Raw genomic sequence first — 19105 nt, forward strand, 5'->3', positions numbered from 1 at the left:
TTGTTCAGTGACTTAATTGCATTTTCAGATTACGATCAATTTGAACCTTATTCCATAAAAAATTATGAATTTACAATATAAAAATTATGAATCTACCTTGTATTTACCATGCGTATGGTGAACGCGTTTCCAAAACATAACTATTTAAAGTTCTTGGCGGAAAATCAGGAGCAGTAGAACCGTCAACCGTAGAGCGGTAGATAAGCGCTGACCTCTTAATAACTGCTCATTATTATCATTACGTCAGTAAAAAAACAATCACATTCATCCGAAATATAAAAGGATAAAAATAAAAATAAAAATAAAGGAGGAAGAAGGAGAAGACTTAAACGCCTCCGTCGATAATCGGAGACCATTCGACGGGGCGTTTAAGCCGGTCAAATAATCGATTTGTTCATTTATAATCCGATTCGAGATCTCTTTTATCTTCTTATTTCAAATTTCTGTAATAAAGAAATTATCTAAGTAACGCACGAGAGAGATTTTGCGGCGAGATGGAGAAGTTAATGAGCAGGATTCGAAGCTTGGATGCGTATCCGAAGATCAATGAAGATTTCTACAGCAGAACTATCTCCGGTGGCGTTATTACCCTAGCTTCCTCCATAGTCATGATATTGCTGTTCATTTCCGAGCTCAGTTTGTTCCTCCATCCCTCTCTCTTTACGTATTTCTGTATGCATATTTAAACGCCTCCGTATTTATATTATTGAATTGGTTTATGATGCTTCCGAGATGATTAATTTGATGAATTGAATATATGCTCGTTTCAATTTTGCCATACGGGTAAATAGAAATCTAATTCCATTTTTGAGATTTTTTGTTATTCCTCATTTGTTTACAATGCAATCTTAATCGACAAATTCTACAAAGAATTCCGTCTGTATTTTAGACTACTTGATTAGCCAGATCACTGAATTTTTGTATGTAAGAGGCTTACAAGTATGTCTCTCTAGGTCCCAATTTTGACCATTCATGAAAATGGTTTATTCTGTTTGGAAGTGGGAAATAGCTGGTATAAATTGCCACATTCAAGTTGTTAGCTCATAATGTAATTATGTAAGTAATGCACATTGCTATAGTTTCTTAGTATATTAAACTTAAAAAGCAAAATTTCTTGGTTTTATATAACCTCTCTTGCAGTGTCTTAAATGTTGCAACTCCTTGCAGGGCTGTATCTCCATGCTGTAACTGAGACAAAGCTTGTGGTAGACACTTCAAGAGGAGAAACACTTCGTATTAATGTAAGATTATATTCTGGGCCTTTGAGCTATGTGAATGAATAATTTATTACTTCTACAATGACATTGCATTATGTTACAAAATTATGATGCTCGAATTCTTATATGACTGTTCCAATATTAAATGAATCACATTTCATAACCCATTCTTGTTCATTAGTTTGAATGAACTATGGATATGCCTTTTTCATTGTGCGGTTGTGCCAAAAACCAGATTTCTATTTTCACAATTTATGAAAGAAAAAAAAAAAAGTCTATTTATGTTGACGTGAACCACTTTTGTCTCATGAATAAATTTCCCGTGCCTTTCTTTCCCTGCAGTTTGATGTTACCTTCCCAGCACTTCCATGTTCCATTCTCAGTGTTGATGCCATGGATATAAGTGGAGAGCAGCACCTTGATGTTGTATGTAGAATTTTGTATATCTCTACTTATTACAGAATATAATAATGTTATTATAATCATTCTGTATCCCCTGCTTTCTCCCTTTTTGATATGACATCATCTTGCTTTCAAAAATTATGTGTATATATTTTCCTCGAAATAAATTTAATATTTTATGCTGATGAACAAATTTGATTAATTTCACTTTTGGTGTGTTGATTATACTGGAATTTCCAGATTTAGTCATTAACTATAAATTTGGCCAAATGTAGTGTTTTGACGTTTTCAAGTTGACCAAATTTGCTCCAAAATGTCCAAATCACCAAATTCATCCATTTTGGATGTGAGGGCATTTCGGTCATTTTGGAAGTCTGGTATTAAATCTTGTTAAATTCATATTATTATGGGATAAATGTAGAAATTTCATTATTTTTGGGGGACTAGAAGCAGAATTAGTCCGTATGTTGATGCTTTGGTCATGATTTGAAATTAATCCATCATTGGAATGCTGCAATATGCCACTAGCACTATCATACTCTTGCTCTTGGAAACCAGTAATATAAACTATTAATGAGGTCTAGAAAAAATCTCATGGATTTTTATGAGCATGTAGTCTTCAAGTTAGAAAAGGAGTGCTGAAAAGTAGGTTTGAAGAATTCAGCACCAAAATGCAAATGGTAGTGTTCAAATGTCCTCTAATTGTCTCTGGTTTTATGCTCACTCGCAGAGACATGACATTATCAAGAAAAGGATTGATTCTGATGGTAATGTAATTGAAACAAGGCAGGATGGTATTGGTGCTCCAAAGGTGAGTTAAATATCAAGTTTTCATATTCAAGCATTCATTAGCAATGGGTAATATAATTAGTAGAGTCTATAAAAAAGGCATCATATTTTTGTTATCATAGATTTCTTGCTCTGCTCAAATACAGGTTAGAGTGTAGAAACAAGAAATTAGAACTTTTGAATTTCTATAGCTAAAGCAGTCATTTTGCTTCCAATCTAGAGTTTATTTTTGATTTAGTCATTTAGACCAAAACCTGTTTTTCCATTGTTTCTTACCACACTAATTGTTTTCACAGATTGAAAGACCTCTGCAAAAACATGGTGGTAGGCTTGAACACAATGAGACATACTGTGGCTCATGTTACGGTGCAGAAGCGGTATGTTTCTTTTTACCTTTCCATGATGGCCTGTTATATTCTATAGCTGTAACTTCTGATGAAGTAATATATATAGTTGTCTAGTTGACACCATATAGATAATGATAAAAGGCATTAGCTACATCATCGGAACTCTAGGCATTGCCAAATATACAATCTTTATCTGCAATCTATAACTTTGACATTTAAGTTTCTACTAATCATGTATGACCGCGCTCATCTTAGACCTTGTTCTTTTGCTATATATGCTAGCTGATAGGAAAGTGAAGCAACTCAAGCAAGGCTAGTTCATTGTAACTACAACCTTGAGCACTGTTGTGAATTTGATCCTCGCAATGCTATGAAACAATCAAATTTTACTCCCATCTAATGCTTATTCGTCTAATCGTCTGTAATGATTTGAGCAGCTATTATTTGTATTTCTTACTCCTTTGTGTTACATTGTTTGTATCACTTATCTTTCCACTCATCAAATATAAGTACTAAAACTTATTATATTTTTCTTAACACCAAACCACAAACTTTCCTCTAGGCTCATTTTTATGCTAGGTAGCTATTAAAACATTAATTTGATTATTCTTTAACATATTAACTTATTATTTTGCCTATGTTTTCCTTTTAATTCTGCAGTCAGATGACCATTGTTGCAACTCTTGTGAAGATGTTCGTGAAGCTTACAGAAAAAAGGGCTGGGCAGTGTCAAATCCTGATTTAATTGACCAGGTCAGTTTTACATTTTTATAGTATCCCACACCCTGGTGGCACATTACAAGTCTTAAAGCAAAATAGAAAAATGAGTTGACCATCTCTGCTTCCATAAAATCTAGTTGCTTTGCCGAACTGGGGCATAGTTGCATACTGGGATTAAGTAATTAATCTTGTGATTCAGTCTTTTCAAACTGAATGAACTTATTGTTTAAAAGTCTAATAGCTCCAAAATTCAGTTTACTAATGCTTGATTTGTATAGTTGTATTCTGAACTGTGAAGGTGGTTTTGGTCCATGCTTTTTGTCTGATATTGTAATAATAATAAGCAGATAAAGGGTAATAGCAGGGTATTGAAATTAAATTTCAGATATCTCAAAATAGGAGAATCCTCTATTTGGTTCAGGTAAAATACCATATTGAGTTGGATGCATGATTGTCTTTTAGTTCAAGATCCATAATTTATAATAATGCCTTTTGAAGAGCCCTTTATGCTGCTTATGGCCGTCCATGGATATTTATGTATAAACATCTTGAGCATGCAATATAATTTGATAAAGGATAAGAATTTTTTATCTTTATTTGAGAGAGGAATTCATTTTCTGTTTGGACTTAGTGCAAAAGAGAAGGCTTTCTTCAAAGGATCAAAGAAGAAGACGGTGAAGGGTGCAATATATATGGATTTTTGGAAGTCAACAAAGTGGCTGGAAATTTCCATTTTGCACCTGGAAAGAGTTTTCAACAGTCAAATGTGCATGTCCATGATCTCCTTGCATTCCAAAAGGATAGTTTCAATGTAAGATCTTGTAACAGTGCCTGAATTCATTGTCTTTGTTCTCTACAAAATACTAGAAATGCAAATGCAACTTTCAAGTTTCTGTCTTGCTGCTCTGTTTTTTTTTTGGGTTCATTTTTGTTGATCTTGTGTTAACTTTACATGAAATGAAAATTATGCTACAGATAAGCCACAAGATCAATAGGTTAGCTTATGGAGACTATTTTCCGGGTGTTGTGAATCCTCTTGATGGGTATTTCCCTCCCTCTTATTCAATTATCTTGTCCTCTAATACTTACTGCATCTTACGTGTGAAAATTCATGTCCATTGTTTTTCTTGAAATTGCAGTGTGCAATGGACACAAAAAACTCCCAATGGGATGTATCAATACTTTCTCAAGGTATTTTGTGTTATGCCATACATATATCTTGTTGCCCTTTCTGCTTTTATGCTAAGTAGAGTAGATGTTTATGAGTTACTTTGATGGGATGGCCTTATTCTTATCCCTTTCACCCTTTTCCTTGTGAGAGATGATATATGAGTATATGAGAGACATAACATACCTCTATTAGCTGTGGTTTGTCCATGCGCAAGTATATTTTAATTGAAAGGATATTTGTCCACGATGATCTATATTTGTATTTCTTGTAGGTTAATTTAATTTTGGGAGATTGTAAGTCATTGATCATAATGAAAACTTGTTTTTCTGCAACTTTTTATTCTTTCTACCTAACTTAAGGTATTTAGGTGAAAAGTAACCCGATGTTTCAATTTTTAGGGGCAAGATTGTACATTCCAAGCATTCTTCCTCCACAACACTAAAAGGATAATCAATTTTTATTTTACTATTTTCCCTTTCAATTTTAAGAAATGAATTCTACTACCACCATTTTGTGCTATCACCAAATGAATGGTTGCAAAATATTGCAAAGTAATTTTTTGGGGGCATAATTCAATTTCAAGGTGATTGATAATCACCACCAATAATTGTACTTGTAAGACAGTCTTTAACTCTTTTTGCATTGAGAATAAACCAAATCCCAGCATGTGTTATTGAATCTTATTAGTAATAGGATAGGATGTAGACCTTTTGAGTGTAACAACACATAGATGCAAGGCACTTAACGAACAAATAAAATTTTTAGGGTATTTTCCCAGCTAGAAAGAGAGATATGAGTTTACAAATGTTTATAAATATATCAAATCGAGTACTAACAAATTGCTGAGTGAAGCAATAAGTTCGTGTTTCTTTCTGGGATTTATTAACTATATGCTTTTTGCAGGTAGTACCTACTGTATACACTGATGTTAATGGGTACACCATACAGTCAAATCAGGTTTGGTAACTGTGCAATGTTTAAACAGTTTTGTTGTTCTAACTTTGGCTAAATGTGAGCTGATGCATCTGCTGTTGTCCTCTTACAGTTCTCTGTAACTGAACATTTTAAGGGATCAGAAGCAGGTCAACTTCAGACTCTTCCTGGAGTTTTCTTCTTTTATGATCTTTCACCAATCAAGGTGAGGACGTGAGGTGTCATTATTCACTAGTTCACTCACTTTTTTTCTCCCATTGTTTGTTTCTCTCATTATTATGACAGGGAAAGCCAAAGTTTGTCCTTTCAAAGCACTACATTGAGCTTTTATTTAGCTTTTGACTAGCACCTTTATTCATCCTGACTGACCATGGTTCTTAACAACCATGATTTTGTTTTACTGATACAGGTGACTTTCACTGAGCAACATGTTTCATTCTTGCATTTTCTGACAAGTGTCTGTGCAATAGTTGGAGGTACGAATCACATTATCTGATGCATGTAATAGTTATTTAGTTGAATTGTTACTTGTTGTATGCTCTCACTTTGTCATTAGAAAGAAAGTATTTGTTTTCCTTGCATCCCTTAGCTGATTGCAGCTCTAATCTGATTCTTTCTGTTGCATTTTCTAGTTTATATGGGATGGTTTAGGGGATGTGTTTGCTATACTCAGCTAACATGTTTTGTTGGCCGTCTTCAGGGGTGTTCACTGTGTCAGGAATACTTGATTCATTCATATATCACGGCCAAAAGGCGATTAAAAAGAAGATGGAACTTGGTAAATTCAGCTAGCTGATCGGTTGGTATCCATGGTTTTGCCATACATGATCATCCATGTATCACTGCCAACTAACAGAATGAGCATGGCATGGAGTGTCTTTACATGTTTGCAGCCTGACTTTTAATTACAAGAGTTTTTGGGCATTGTACTGAGAGTAGAGAATTAGATCAATCTTTTTGTTCAATTTAATGAGATTTTTTCTTCTTATCTGTATTTGTGATAGTAATTTATGCAACTAACAAAATTCAAGGTCAAATATTAGAAACAGTTGGTTAAAAGAGAACCACTGCTCAATATCTCTTTCGATCATTTCCCCCTCTCTTTTCTTAAATGCCAATTTTCTAGCTCTTCTTAAAATTGGAACGCAGCTTTAGTATTTTTATTCTCCTCTTTAATTATTGAAGTTCATTTGGATTTCGTGAAACTGTCAACTATTTTCAAGCATTCATTAGCAATGGCCAATGGGTGAATATGTTTGTTATCATAGAATTCTTGCTCTGCTCAAAATACAGCTTAGAGAGTGTAGAAATAAGAAATTAGATATTTCAAATTAAACTTTTGAATTTTTATAGCTATAACAGCTATTTTGCTGCGAATTTCGAGTTTCTTCTTGATTTAAGACTAAAACCTGTCTTTCTATTGTTTTTTTGTGGGTTCGAGCCTCAGTGGAGGCGGACTATTGACTCTTTGTGCTTCAATAGATTGAAAAAGTAGTTATGAACAGATATTACATAGTAATACAGACTAAAACCTGTTATTCTATTGTTTTTTACCACACTAAGGTGGTGTTTGGTTGGGAGCTTTTGCATGCACTCTACTATGGATTTTGATATTCATTATCATGTTTGTTTGTCTACTTTTGTTATTCTATTATTGGAATCAAATTCTTTATTAATTACAAAATTCATTACTCTTTTACTTTTCTATTTTTGAACAATGGAACAAAAAATAAGAAAGAAAAAAAATGTCATTGTCCCCATGCATTAAATATGAAATTTTAATTTTAAATTGGTCATTTATGTTGGATATCTTCATTTCCTCCTTGTATTGAACATTACTTTAGTAAAGTTTGAATGTTTTTTCGTTACAAAAATTTAAAAAAAAAAGATTTATGTATGTGTATATATCTGTATTATATATTTTTATACATTTATTTATTTTGATTCTGATTCCTATTTAGTATCACACAGAGTAACTCATTCTACTTAAATCTATTACTATTACTAAATATTTGATTTGATTCCATTACCATTTCGATTTCAATGTTTGAACCAAACACACCCTAATTGTTTTCACATATTGAAAAACCTCTGCAAAGACATGGTGGTAGGCTTGAACATACTATGCCTCATGTTTGTTATGGTGCATATGTGGTGCCTATTTCACTATTTCTTGTTTTGTAGTATATATAATTTTAGTCAAGCTAGTTGAATAGTTAGTTCAGTAATCATAAAATTTAACTCTTCATGAAAGTTGTCTATTGACGTTTTCAAAAAAAAAATAATAATGATAATTGAAAGTTGTCTGTTGGCCTTCTATGGGCAACGTGGACTACTTGACTTTCACCTAAAGCGCATCTTAAGTATATAAATAAGTTTGATAGTTGTAAAAGGGAGTCATGTTTTGCAATAAATATTAAATAATAAAAAAGTATTTTTTTAAAAAGAGAATTACTCTGATCTTTAATTTATTCTAAAATTGGGAGTAGAAACCGCCCACCGCTTAATAATTTTGGTTCTCGGTTTTAGAATTTATTCCCCATTAAAATTGTTAATCGATGCAGGATTTGTAGATTACCAACCATTAACATACGTAAAGTGCAATACTCCCCGACTAAAGAGTGCTTCAGAATCATTCCCAGGATGAATATTCTTTAACTTGATCTTCAAGGGAGGATAAGCCTATCAGCCTATGCCCCTATTTGATTTGATTTCATTACAACCCTTTAAAGTGCAACGCATGCACTGTATTTGTCCAGTTCAAAAATCATAAATCAAAAGCAAAGATTCACATTAAAGCCAAAGAAACTGGATTTCCTTGAGCCTCCTTCTTTGCCTCGTGTGAACATGGAACCCAGAGTATAAAAAGAACAAGAATAAAGGAGAGAAAGTGGGATGGAATTCAATTCCAAATCTAACACAAGATTTTGGTTATGCGCATGCCCATTATACAGTACTGAAATATAAACCGTGGATAACCAATATTCTTTTCTCACATCATTACTCGAGATGAATTTTATTGACAGAGTAATTTTATGTAAGTATTTTGTAATTAGACGTGAGACTCAGATATTAAAATATTGACCGAGTAATGCTCCCAACAACTTTTGGATAGCCACTTGGGATAGGAGAACGACCTCGAAGTTGTACCAAATGCCAAAATTTCAACCAAAAGTAGATGCAATTAATTGATGGCTTGGTAGGGTTTCCCTGGGAGAGATGAAATGTGTACAAAAAGGAAACAAAAGTCAAAACTCACGAAAGTTTAATAATACTAATAATAATAGCAGTGCTGGGCTGGCAGGGAGTCATATTTGATTTTGATGGCGAGAAAACGATGAGCACTCTTACGTTGCCATTGCCATTATTGATCAAACCCGTGTTTGCTGTTCCAAGGAAACTTACAAACCATTTTCATTGGTTTACGAGAAAGTCGGGCAGTCACTACCTGAAAATGTATTCTTGGATAAAATTCATCTTGTGATCCTAATCAACAAAGAAATATAAAGAGATAAACTAACTTAGGGTTTTTTTTTTTTTTAATTTTTTTATTTTATTTTTTAAACATTTGGGTATGATTATATGGTCATACATATTAGGACTCTATTATTATTAGTATTCATTACCTATTGTTACTAGTATTAGTCTTGTATTAGGTTTGCTATTCGCTACTATATATATTCCTGTACAGACTTATTATTTGATTCATTCAGAAATATTATATCCTCATCTGGTATCAGCAGGTTCTTTTTCTCTCTCTCTATGGCGCACCTCAGTTCTGATGGCGGTTCTGTTGAAAGTTCTGAACGGACTGTTTCTGAGGCTGCGCTTGTGGCACCCCTACAGTCCGGGGTGTCGTTTTCTTCGGCTCATCACTTCGTTTCCATCAAATTGACATCCCGTAATTTTTTGTTTTGGCGCACTCAGCTTCTTCCGTTCCTGGATGGCCAAGGATTATTGGGTTTTGTCGATGGAACGTCTGTGTGTCCCCCGTTTACTGCGATTACGGTACCTTCTGCCGAGGAGGCTGCTGCTGTCGTGTCTTCGTCGGCCGTATCGTCCGCCGCTCGGAGTGCATGGCTTCGTCAAGATAAGGCCGTGCTCTCCTTGTTGATCTCGTCCTTGTCCGACGAGATGATGCATCTTGCCATCGGTAAAACCTCCTCTCGGCATTTGTGGGTGGCGATCGAACAGGTTCTTGGTTCGACGACTCGGGCCCGTGCTCTTCGGTTGGTGGGCGAACTGCAAGGATTGCGGCAGGGGGATGCTTCGATCCCGGATTATCTTGGGCGTGCTTAGGTGCTTATTGAGGATTTGGCACTTGCCGGCCGTCCGGTGACACTAGAAGATCAGAATATGTATATATTCCGGGGCTTGCGTTCCGAATATCGCCCTTTGGTGGCGTCGCTGACGAGGGGTGCTCCGGTGTCTTTACCCGAGTTATCCGATTTTCTTGTTTCGCAGGCCTTTATATGTGCTGATGATGGTGGTGACGTTGCTGCTGCTCCGGTCGCCATGGCGGCTCAGCGAGGTGGAGGTCGCTCGGGCGGGCAGCAACGTGGCGGCGGCAATCGAGGCCGAGGTCGTGGCAAGGGCCGAGGTCGCGGTCGAGGTGGCGCCGGGGCTGTCCAGTGCCAGATCTGCTCCGGCGAAGGCCACTCGGCCGCTTCGTGCTATCGTCGTTATGATGGCGCTCCGGGGCCGCGGGCACATGTTGCATATTCTGTTGATGATTCGGCTTCGGTTAATCCTCAGCAGTGGTTTCCTGACACTGGTGCGTCAAATCAAGCCACTCCGGATCCGTCTTTAATGTCCTCGGCGGTTCCTTATAATGGTCCGGATCATCTTCGTGTTGGTGACGGTAAGTGTTTACCTATTGTTAGTACTGGTTCATCTTCGTTAGCCGCATCTAAAACACTGTTTCGATTGTCTGATGTTCTTCATGTTCCTGGGCTTTCTGTGTCTTTATTGTCTGTGCAACGGTTTGCTCGTGATAATAATGTCTTTTTTTAGTTTCACCCTGATTGTTTCTTTGTGAAGGATCGTTCAACCAGGGAAGTTCTATATAAAGGGCCGGCTTCGGGGGGTCTCTATTCTTGGCCTGTCTCTCGTTCAAGTCCCGCTGCGTTTGTGGCCTCTCGAGTCTCCTCTGACGTGTGGCATAGCCGGTTGGGTCATCCTCACCCGCGTGTCTTGCGGCAGATTTTAAATTCATGTTCTATTCAGTCTAGTTTTAGTGATACCTCGGAATTGTGTCGTGCTTGTATGCTTGGGAAATCCTCACGGTTTCCCTTGCCTCGTGTCAATACTACTACGTCTCATGTTTTAGAACTTATATATACTGATATTTGGGGCCCAGCGCCTTTTCTTTCCGTCAATGGCTTTCGTTATTTTGTTTTGTTTGTTGATGACTATACGCGCTATGTATGGTTTTATCCTATGCGTTTGAAAACTGATGTGTATGCTATCTTCGAGCAGTTTCGGTCACTAGTTGAGCGTTCATATGGTCGTAAGATTGTCTCTATTCAATCTGATTTAGGGGGAGAGTATAAACGGTTGCACCGTACTTTTGTCTCTTTGGGTATTAATCATAGGCAGTCTTGTGCCTATACCCATGAGCAGAATGGTAGAGTTGAGCGTCGGCATCGTCACGTTGTGGAAACGGGTTTGGCTCTCTTGGCCCAGGCTTCGGTTCCACAACGATATTGGGATTATGCCTTTGAGACTGCGGTCTATCTCATCAATAAGATGCCGACTCGGGTTTTGGATAATGATAGTGCTCATTCTCGGTTGCATCGTTCTAGTCCTTCTTACTCTTTCTTGCGTGTGTTTGGCTGTCTCTGTTATCCTCTGTTACGCCCGTATAATCGTAACAAGTTGCAGTATCGGTCTTCTCCGTGTGTGTTTCTTGGTTATCCGCCTTCGTTTCGTGGCTATCGTTGTTTTGATCCTGCTACTAACAAGGTATTCATTTGCCGTCATGTGCGGTTTGATGAAACCATATTTCCATATGCTTCTTCTGTCCCCTCTCAGGTCTCTAGCTCTCGCCCGATTGAGCCGTGGGGTGTTGGCGCCGTTCAGGTTGGCGCGAGCTCCGGTGTTTGTTCTGCTGGGCCGGATCCTTGTCCGGAGATGGACACGGATTCCGGGGCTGCTGGTGCTGCTTCTGATTCCCGCACCGAGACTGCCGTGGCTCCAGATGTGGCAGTCTCGGGTGCTCCTAAGGCGCCCAAGCGAGGTCGGCGCGCGGTAAAACCGGTTCCACCTCGGTCTCATGTTATGGCGACTCGTTCTTTGGGGCCGACGCAGCATGTGGCTCTTATGACTGTTTCTGAGCCGACCTGTTATTCTCAAGCAGTTCGGTATCCGGAATGGCGTGAGGCCATGGATCTTGAGTTTAATGCCTTGCTCCAGAATCACACTTGGCGTCTGGTTAGTCGCACACCTGGTATGAATGTTGTAGGCTGCAAATGGGTGTTCAGGACGAAGCGCAAGGCTGATGGCACGATTGAGCGGCACAAGGCTCGGTTGGTGGCTAAGGGGTTCAATCAAGTCACAGGACAGGACTTTTTTGAGACCTTCAGTCCTGTTGTAAAACCCACAACCGTGCGGCTTCTTCTCTCCTTGGCTGTCTCTCGCGGTTGGGTAATTCGGCAGTTGGATGTTCACAACGCCTTTCTGAATGGTAATCTTGCAGAAACAGTCTACATGCGACAGCCGCCTGGCTATGAGGACTCGTCACGACTGGATGATGTATGCTTATTACAGAGGTCACTCTATGGTCTTAAGCAGGCTCCTCGCGCATGGTTTAACAGGTTACATGCTTTCTTGGTGTCGGTTGGTTTTTCACCTTCAAAGACTGATGTCTCTTTATTCATATACACTCGTGACTCTGTATCTTTATATGTGCTTGTTTATGTGGATGATATCCTTGTTATGGGATCTGATGCTTCGCGTGTTACTCGGCTTCTGACTGACTTAGCCTCGGAGTTCAAGATTCGTGACATGGGTGCTCCGTCTTTTTTTCTGGGCATTGAGACGGTCTCTCGTGGTGATGGTTTGTTTCTTTCTCAGCAGCGATACATGCGAGATATCTTGAGACGTGCAGGTATGGTGGACTGCAAGCCGTTGGCTACTCCGGTGCCTGTGACTCGACCCGTTTCTGAATCTGTGGTTCCTTATGCCGATCCCACGCAGTATCGCAGTCTTGCTAGGGCTCTGCAGTATCTTACTGTCACTCGCCCGGATTTATCTTTTGCTGTGAATCGGGTCTGTCAGCATATGCACTCCCCGACTACTGAGCATTGGGCAATGCTCAAACGTGTTCTGCGGTACGTTAAAGGCACTTTGCATTTTGGTCTGTTTATTCGCCCATCCTCCTCTGTTGCAGTGCATGCTTTTTCGGATTCGGACTGGGCTGGGGACCCCGCTGACAGAAATTCTACTAGCGGCTTTGCGGTTTTTCTTGGTGACAATCTGATCTCTTGGTCTTGCCGGAAGCAACGTACGGTTGCTCGTTCGTCTACAGAGGCCGAGTACAAGGCACTAGCTGACGTGTCTGCTGAGGTCACCTGGTTGGTTTCTCTATTGCATGAACTTCGGTTGCCGTTGGCAGCTCCTCCCACTCTCTGGTGTGATAATTTGGGTGCAACTTATCTCTGTTCCAACCCGGTGTTCCATGCTCGTACGAAACATGTGGAAATTGACTATCACTTTGTTCGTGACAAAGTGGCAAAGAAAGAGTTGCAGGTTAGCTTCATTTCTACTAAGGATCAGCTGGCTGACGTGTTCACTAAAGCTCTCCCTGGTCCGCGTTTCTCTACTCTGTGTGGCAAGCTCAATGTTGTAGCTAGTCCACCTTGTGCTTGAGGGGGAGTATTAAGACTCTATTATTATTAGTATTCGTTACCTATTGTTACTAGTATTAGTCTTGTATTAGGTTTGCTATTCGCTACTATATATATTCCTGTACAGACTTATTATTTGATTCATTCAGAAATATTATATCCTCATCATACATAACCAAACATCAGTATTGATAATCATTTCAATTTCACCTTACTACCAAACATGCAAAATACTTTCACCAAAACCTATTCTAATTACCAAGTATTTGATTCTCATTTCCATTTCGATTCCCATGTTCGAACCAAACATACACTTAAATTTTGCATATATAGTGAATCGGCTCAAACTAAAAAACCAGGTCACATCTAACCATGTTCTTTTTTTTCCCTTCTGGTTTTTTTTTTTTTTTTCACCATGAGAAAGTGTTTTAGTTGAGAAGACGAGATAGGTATTATGTATGTGGCCAATAATATTGGAGAGAGAAAAAATACGTATTTTAAATTTCTAATGCATAGGATGATTAGAATAGATTAACGAATATAATGAAAACTAATAACCTATAATAAAACTTGTATTCTAGAGTTGTAGCCTGTAGGTAATCAAAAGTCAAAACTACAAAAGTATAAACAATACCAGATTATTAGCTTTAAGTCAATAGAAAATAATATGAGTGAATATTTCGGTTCGAGTAATCCAAAATTTCAAACTAAATCGAATCGAATCAAAATTGAATTAAATAATTTAGTTTTGGTTTATTATTAAAAATTGATCGATTCTATATTTTATAAATTGAATGGTTTCGATTCAGTTTTGTTAAAAATTATATCAAACCAAAAAAAATTGAATAGTTTTCTTTGAAAAATATATATTAAATGATTATATATTTTATTTATACCAAATTGTTTTTATATTTATAAGTTTACCCATATATATATATATATTAAATCCTAAATTTCATCTTAAATTTTTACAGTTGTTCTTTATTCCTATTTTACTTTACGAGTCTGTGACGTTGCTGTCTAACTGCAGACGCATGTGAAGAGCTAGGTTTGGACTTATTTTAGATTGAGAAATTTAAAATATACCTTGTAGACTTATTTTTTAGATTTTTAAATTTAAAATTATTAATGAAAATAAATAAATATGTGCTTAAAAGAGCTAGAGAATGTTTTGGTTCTCAAATCAAATTGAAATCGGATCCGAAATCGAACCAAAACAAAACATAACTAAAATTTAAAATTAAATAGTTTTATTTTTTCAAAACTAAAAAACCAAAATCAAATCAAACTCGAAAAAAAAAAAATCGAAAGTCAAAATGTCCACCTCTAGAAAATAATGAGATCAGGCCCCTCAAGCTATGGAAACACTGAAGAAGTCTTATTTATTAACCGCTCATGAATTAATTAGTTTGCTTTAGAAATTTAAGAGCGAATAAATACTAATGTGAACTATGAGTCTATGAGAGAGTATATTTGGGAACTCCATAAAATTATGCATTTGTATGCCGACACTTCAATTATTATTTTATTTTATTTACCATGTTTATTAGTCATAATTAATTTAACATTTTTCTTAAAATACTAGTTTATGTGGCCTAATGATCATTTTTCATATTTTAGAATCTAAAAATTAAAATTTAACTCAAATTCTTTTCTTTTTTTTTTTACGAGTCCGGACTCAAATTCTAAAGATCTTGATACCTCAAATGATTGCATAATATAAGTCTAACTTGTAATATATACAAATAACTATTATCACTAGCTACCTCAACATTCCTCATTTCCTTCAATTATTTTACTTTTTTGGTATATACATCTCACCATCCAACCCCTCCATTTGTTTGATTACATTCACTAAACCCAAGTTTAATTTCATATAATCTCATATGTGAAATTTTTTATACTAACAAAAAATTCACTATTGAAAAATATCATAATTTTCAATCATTAGAAAGTAGTTAAAACTTAGAAATCTATGGTTGAAATTTTAGTTTCTATCAACTTTGAGGATCTACAAAAATATTTCTCACTATATTTGACTACCAATTAAATGTGATCAATAATTAATATCGATTACCAAGAAAGGACATTGAAAATTTGGACAACTAAATCGATCATGATAGCCCGCCGTTACCAACTAGTTTGGTCTTTTGGACCACTAAAGAAACAAAAAATAATTTTTTTTATTAAGGTAATAAACTTTTTCAATCACTTATTACCGTAATCGGAGATATTGAAAATTTTCCTAAATCTCTGATTATTTCTGTATGGTTTATTTTCAAATGTCTTCTAATTAGTTTCTTTTCATTTATGTTAGTCGCATGCAATAATAAATCTCGTACATGCACACAGTCATTAATACATAGAGAGAGAAAGAAAAATGTAATCTAATTTTGTAGGTTTAGATATAGCATCACTTTATATACTTCAAGTTTGAATATTTGGTCCCTATAAACTCTGGCAAACCTTTAAAACATACAGACTAAAAATCACTTTTCTGGATTGGCCCTATTATTTATACATGTGTTTAGGGTTTGTCTCATCACAAACTTTTACTTTCTTGTACATCTAAAAGTTAACAAAAATTAAAGTATTATACTTAAAGCCTTACACATATCCGTAGTATGTAACTAATGCTTTTTTTTTTTTTTTTGAGAAATGTAACTAATGCTTTTAAAAGTGTTCTTTTCGTCAACTAAGTAAAACTTTTTATTCTAAAGCTCTCACATCAACTCAATTGAATAATGAAGGGATAAATTACTTGTGTCTTAGTATAATATATTAAGTGCTACTTCTATCGAATACTACAAAGAGTTTGCCAGATTAAGTATTATATTACTCTACCATTTTGATTGTCAGGTCTTTATTTTAAAATTTAAAAAAAAAAAAAAAAAAAAAAAAAAAAAAAAAAAACTATAGATGGTCAAGGCAAGACAAAAAGAGTATCAGACCAGAGTGTGATGTTGGGAACAATTAATAATTAAAATTAATAAAACTACTGAAAATTAAAGGAAATGATGACTACAATAATAAGGTAGGGATAGCCTTTTCTGCAATTGCCAAAAACTCCATTGCAGTAGGCTCCCCAGTACATCAAGCTATTCAAGATTACATCACTGATGACTAGATAGTAGATACTGGGTTTTTTTTTTTTTTTTTTTTTTTTTTTTTTTGCAAATTTTAAGGAAGATGACATGATTATTATAAAGAATCCCAGTCAATCTCGTAAGATGGAAATTTGTGCAGGTCGGAGCACATGTCCCACGTGGATTCTTCCCCGGTGAAGTCTGGGAATGTGAGATCCGACACTGGGGATGATTCGTCTGACGCGCCGCCGGAGCCGGAGCTGTCGGAGCCAAGCTCCACCGCCTTGCTCTTCTCCTCCGCCTCTTCCTCCTTGACTTTGGGTTGCTTGGATGAAGACGACGAGGAGCCCTTTGACTTCTTGGAGTCAATGCTCTTCCCCTGAGCCATGTTCTTGCAAATGGCTTGGAGCTTGGCGTCGACGGAGGAGTGGAGGGGCTTGTACTCGCCGAAATCGCCGCCGATGAGGGAGCCGTTGTGGCGGAGGTGCGGGAAGTTGAGGCGCGCCAGATCGCCTCGGAGCTGGTAAGCCGCCTTGTCGTACGCCAGCGCCGCCTCCTCAGCCGTGTCGAAGGTTCCAAGCCAGAGACGCGTCCGGTTCTTGGGCAGCCGAATCTCCGCCACCCATTTCCCCCAGTGGCGCTGCCGCACCCCTCTGTACAGCTTCGTCGGCTTCGGCGCAGCCGAAGCCGACTGCTTCATGGGGACACCTCTCGGGCCCAAAAAGCTAACCGTCTGGGCCTGATGATGACTCTGCTGCTGGGCCCACTGAGCCTGAAACGGGCCCGAACTTAACCCGTGCCCCGCCGGTAGATTCATGTGAGCTTGGATCTGGTTCATCTGAGTGGCCGTCAATTGATTCAGCCCGATACACCCCGGTTGCTCAAACCCGAAGCCCGAACCCCCCTGCGAAGAAAACATATGGGTATCGGCGGTGGAGCAACCGTCGGAGCTCGTAATGGCCGGCGCCGACGAGCCAAAACCGGAATAATCATAACCACAGGGATAAGAAACAGAGGGAGAAGAGAAAGAAAACGAAGAAGGGTAAAAGGAAGAAGTTTCAGAGGGGAACAGAGAAGAAGAAGAAGGAGGAGGCGGCGGCGGTAGAAGAGGAGAAGCCGTCTTGATCATAAAAGGCTCAAGCGCTTCCATGAGCTCACCGCCGCCATTAAAAGCTTCATCTACACCTGTACTACTACTCCACATTGAAGCCGCCATGCCTAAACTTAAAAGCTTCCAAACAAAAATAATTTTTTAAAAAATAAATAAATTATAAAGTCCACCTGATTCTTACCAAAATTAAAGAACAGGGTGGAGGGTAATATTAATCTTAATTAACACCAGAAAAATATACACAGAATAGAAATTAAAAAGGGGAAATTCAAATAACAACCCCTTTTTTACAGGCTTGATAAAGATCAAACCTTTGAGGGACAACTAATAAGCCCTCTAAATTTTGCAGCAAAAAAAAAAAAAATTAAATTAAACCAAAAAGATCTCGTTTCTGAAAACACCTGCTTCTGGTAACAGATTTTCTAAAATAAGCATTAAAAATCGTTTCTTTTGTCCAGAAAACTTGTTGAAAACAGATGATTTGCAGAAAGGGATCAAAGAAGCGGGGATGCCAGAGGGGAGAGGGGAAGAAAAAAAAAATCAAGAAATCTCAAGAAGAGTGAGGTGTGTGCGAGTGTGAGGAAATCTAAGGGAAGAAATGGTGGAAATCTCTATCTCTCAGCCTCACCTTTTGTGGGGTTTCTGCTACTCCCTGCATGCCTTTATATAGCCCCTTTTGCCCACAGTTTTACTCTCCTTAACCCTCCTCGTTATTCACTCCTTTCCTGTGTTCCACCCCGACGTCATCCTCGTCACTCTTCCCGTTCCCACCAATACGCCCGCGACGCCTGTGGTCTAAGATAACGCGTCCCTTTGTTCATGACACCTGTCAGTTGCCTTCGCTCCCATGAGTCCTAACCCAGAAAGTCCGAAGCCGTGTTGACCGGGTGCCGGCCCGTTTCACACTTGCCTAGTTGGCTCCCGTTTCCGGGCGTTAATACGGTTGTCATTTTCTTCTTTTTTCTTTCTTCTTTTTTCACTTTTCCCCCGTTTTACTCATGACAGACAGGATATTTTGGATAATAAAATGACAAATACTTGTCGTTTAACGATAGAGGTAAAACTACACTTTAACGGCATCCTCCACTTGTTAACGTTTTCCGTAATCAATAGTCAAGGATAATCATGCCGCTTTATTTCATCTTGGAAAGTGTCATCAACCATAGGGTTCTTAAATTTTATCCGAAATTAATAATCTAACCAGATAAGATTGATTTTTTTTTTTAAATTAGGGTTAAAATTTTTAACTCAATAAAAAATCAGACCGATAAATATGAAATTAATAAGTTTGACCGTCCGAACGAACTAGTCTATAGTACGAGTCACTTAATGTTATTCTTTATTTCACAAATAATTTCAAATAAAATATACATAGAATTTATATGTAAGCTCATCTCTAGCTTTTCTTTTATTAAATTTACAAATAAAATTTTAGTAAATCTATTACAAAATAAAAAAAAAAGTATGAAAATAAATAATGAA

At 37.4% G+C, this 19105-nt stretch overlaps 2 protein-coding genes across 2 annotated transcripts; one reads left to right on the forward strand and one right to left on the reverse strand.

The window, feature by feature from the left end:
• Positions 1-285: 285 nt before the first annotated feature.
• Positions 286-6669, forward strand: LOC109170375 (endoplasmic reticulum-Golgi intermediate compartment protein 3-like). Its single transcript, XM_019319460.1, has 13 exons — positions 286-636; positions 1168-1241; positions 1560-1643; positions 2350-2430; positions 2705-2785; positions 3416-3508; positions 4107-4286; positions 4451-4518; positions 4615-4666; positions 5550-5603; positions 5692-5784; positions 5989-6055; positions 6280-6669. Exons 1-13 carry the CDS (start codon positions 495-497, stop codon positions 6369-6371), a joined length of 1161 nt encoding a protein of 386 aa, XP_019175005.1. The 5' UTR covers positions 286-494; the 3' UTR covers positions 6372-6669.
• A 9718-nt stretch (positions 6670-16387) lies between these two features.
• Positions 16388-18276, reverse strand: LOC109170376 (ethylene-responsive transcription factor RAP2-13-like). The gene has a single exon (XM_019319461.1). It carries the CDS (start codon positions 17726-17728, stop codon positions 16628-16630), a length of 1101 nt encoding a protein of 366 aa, XP_019175006.1. The 5' UTR covers positions 17729-18276; the 3' UTR covers positions 16388-16627.
• Between the last annotated feature and the right edge of the window lie 829 nt (positions 18277-19105).

This window comes from Ipomoea nil, unplaced genomic scaffold (assembly GCF_001879475.1).
Source record: "Ipomoea nil cultivar Tokyo-kokei standard unplaced genomic scaffold, Asagao_1.1 scaffold3321, whole genome shotgun sequence".
NCBI classification, from domain to species: Eukaryota; Viridiplantae; Streptophyta; class Magnoliopsida; order Solanales; family Convolvulaceae; genus Ipomoea; species Ipomoea nil.

Bases quoted from the DNA above. Each gene is read 5' to 3' on its own strand.
- LOC109170375 (XM_019319460.1), top strand. From the start codon at position 495: ATGGAGAAGTTAATGAGCAGGATTCGAAGCTTGGATGCGTATCCGAAG. The intron at 1,644-2,349 runs GTATGTAGAATT...GCTCACTCGCAG, and splicing joins GAGAGCAGCACCTTGATGTT to AGACATGACATTATCAAGAA. The intron at 4,287-4,450 runs GTAAGATCTTGT...ATTATGCTACAG, and splicing joins TCCAAAAGGATAGTTTCAAT to ATAAGCCACAAGATCAATAG.
- LOC109170376 (XM_019319461.1), bottom strand. From the start codon at position 17,728: ATGGCGGCTTCAATGTGGAGTAGTAGTACAGGTGTAGATGAAGCTTTT.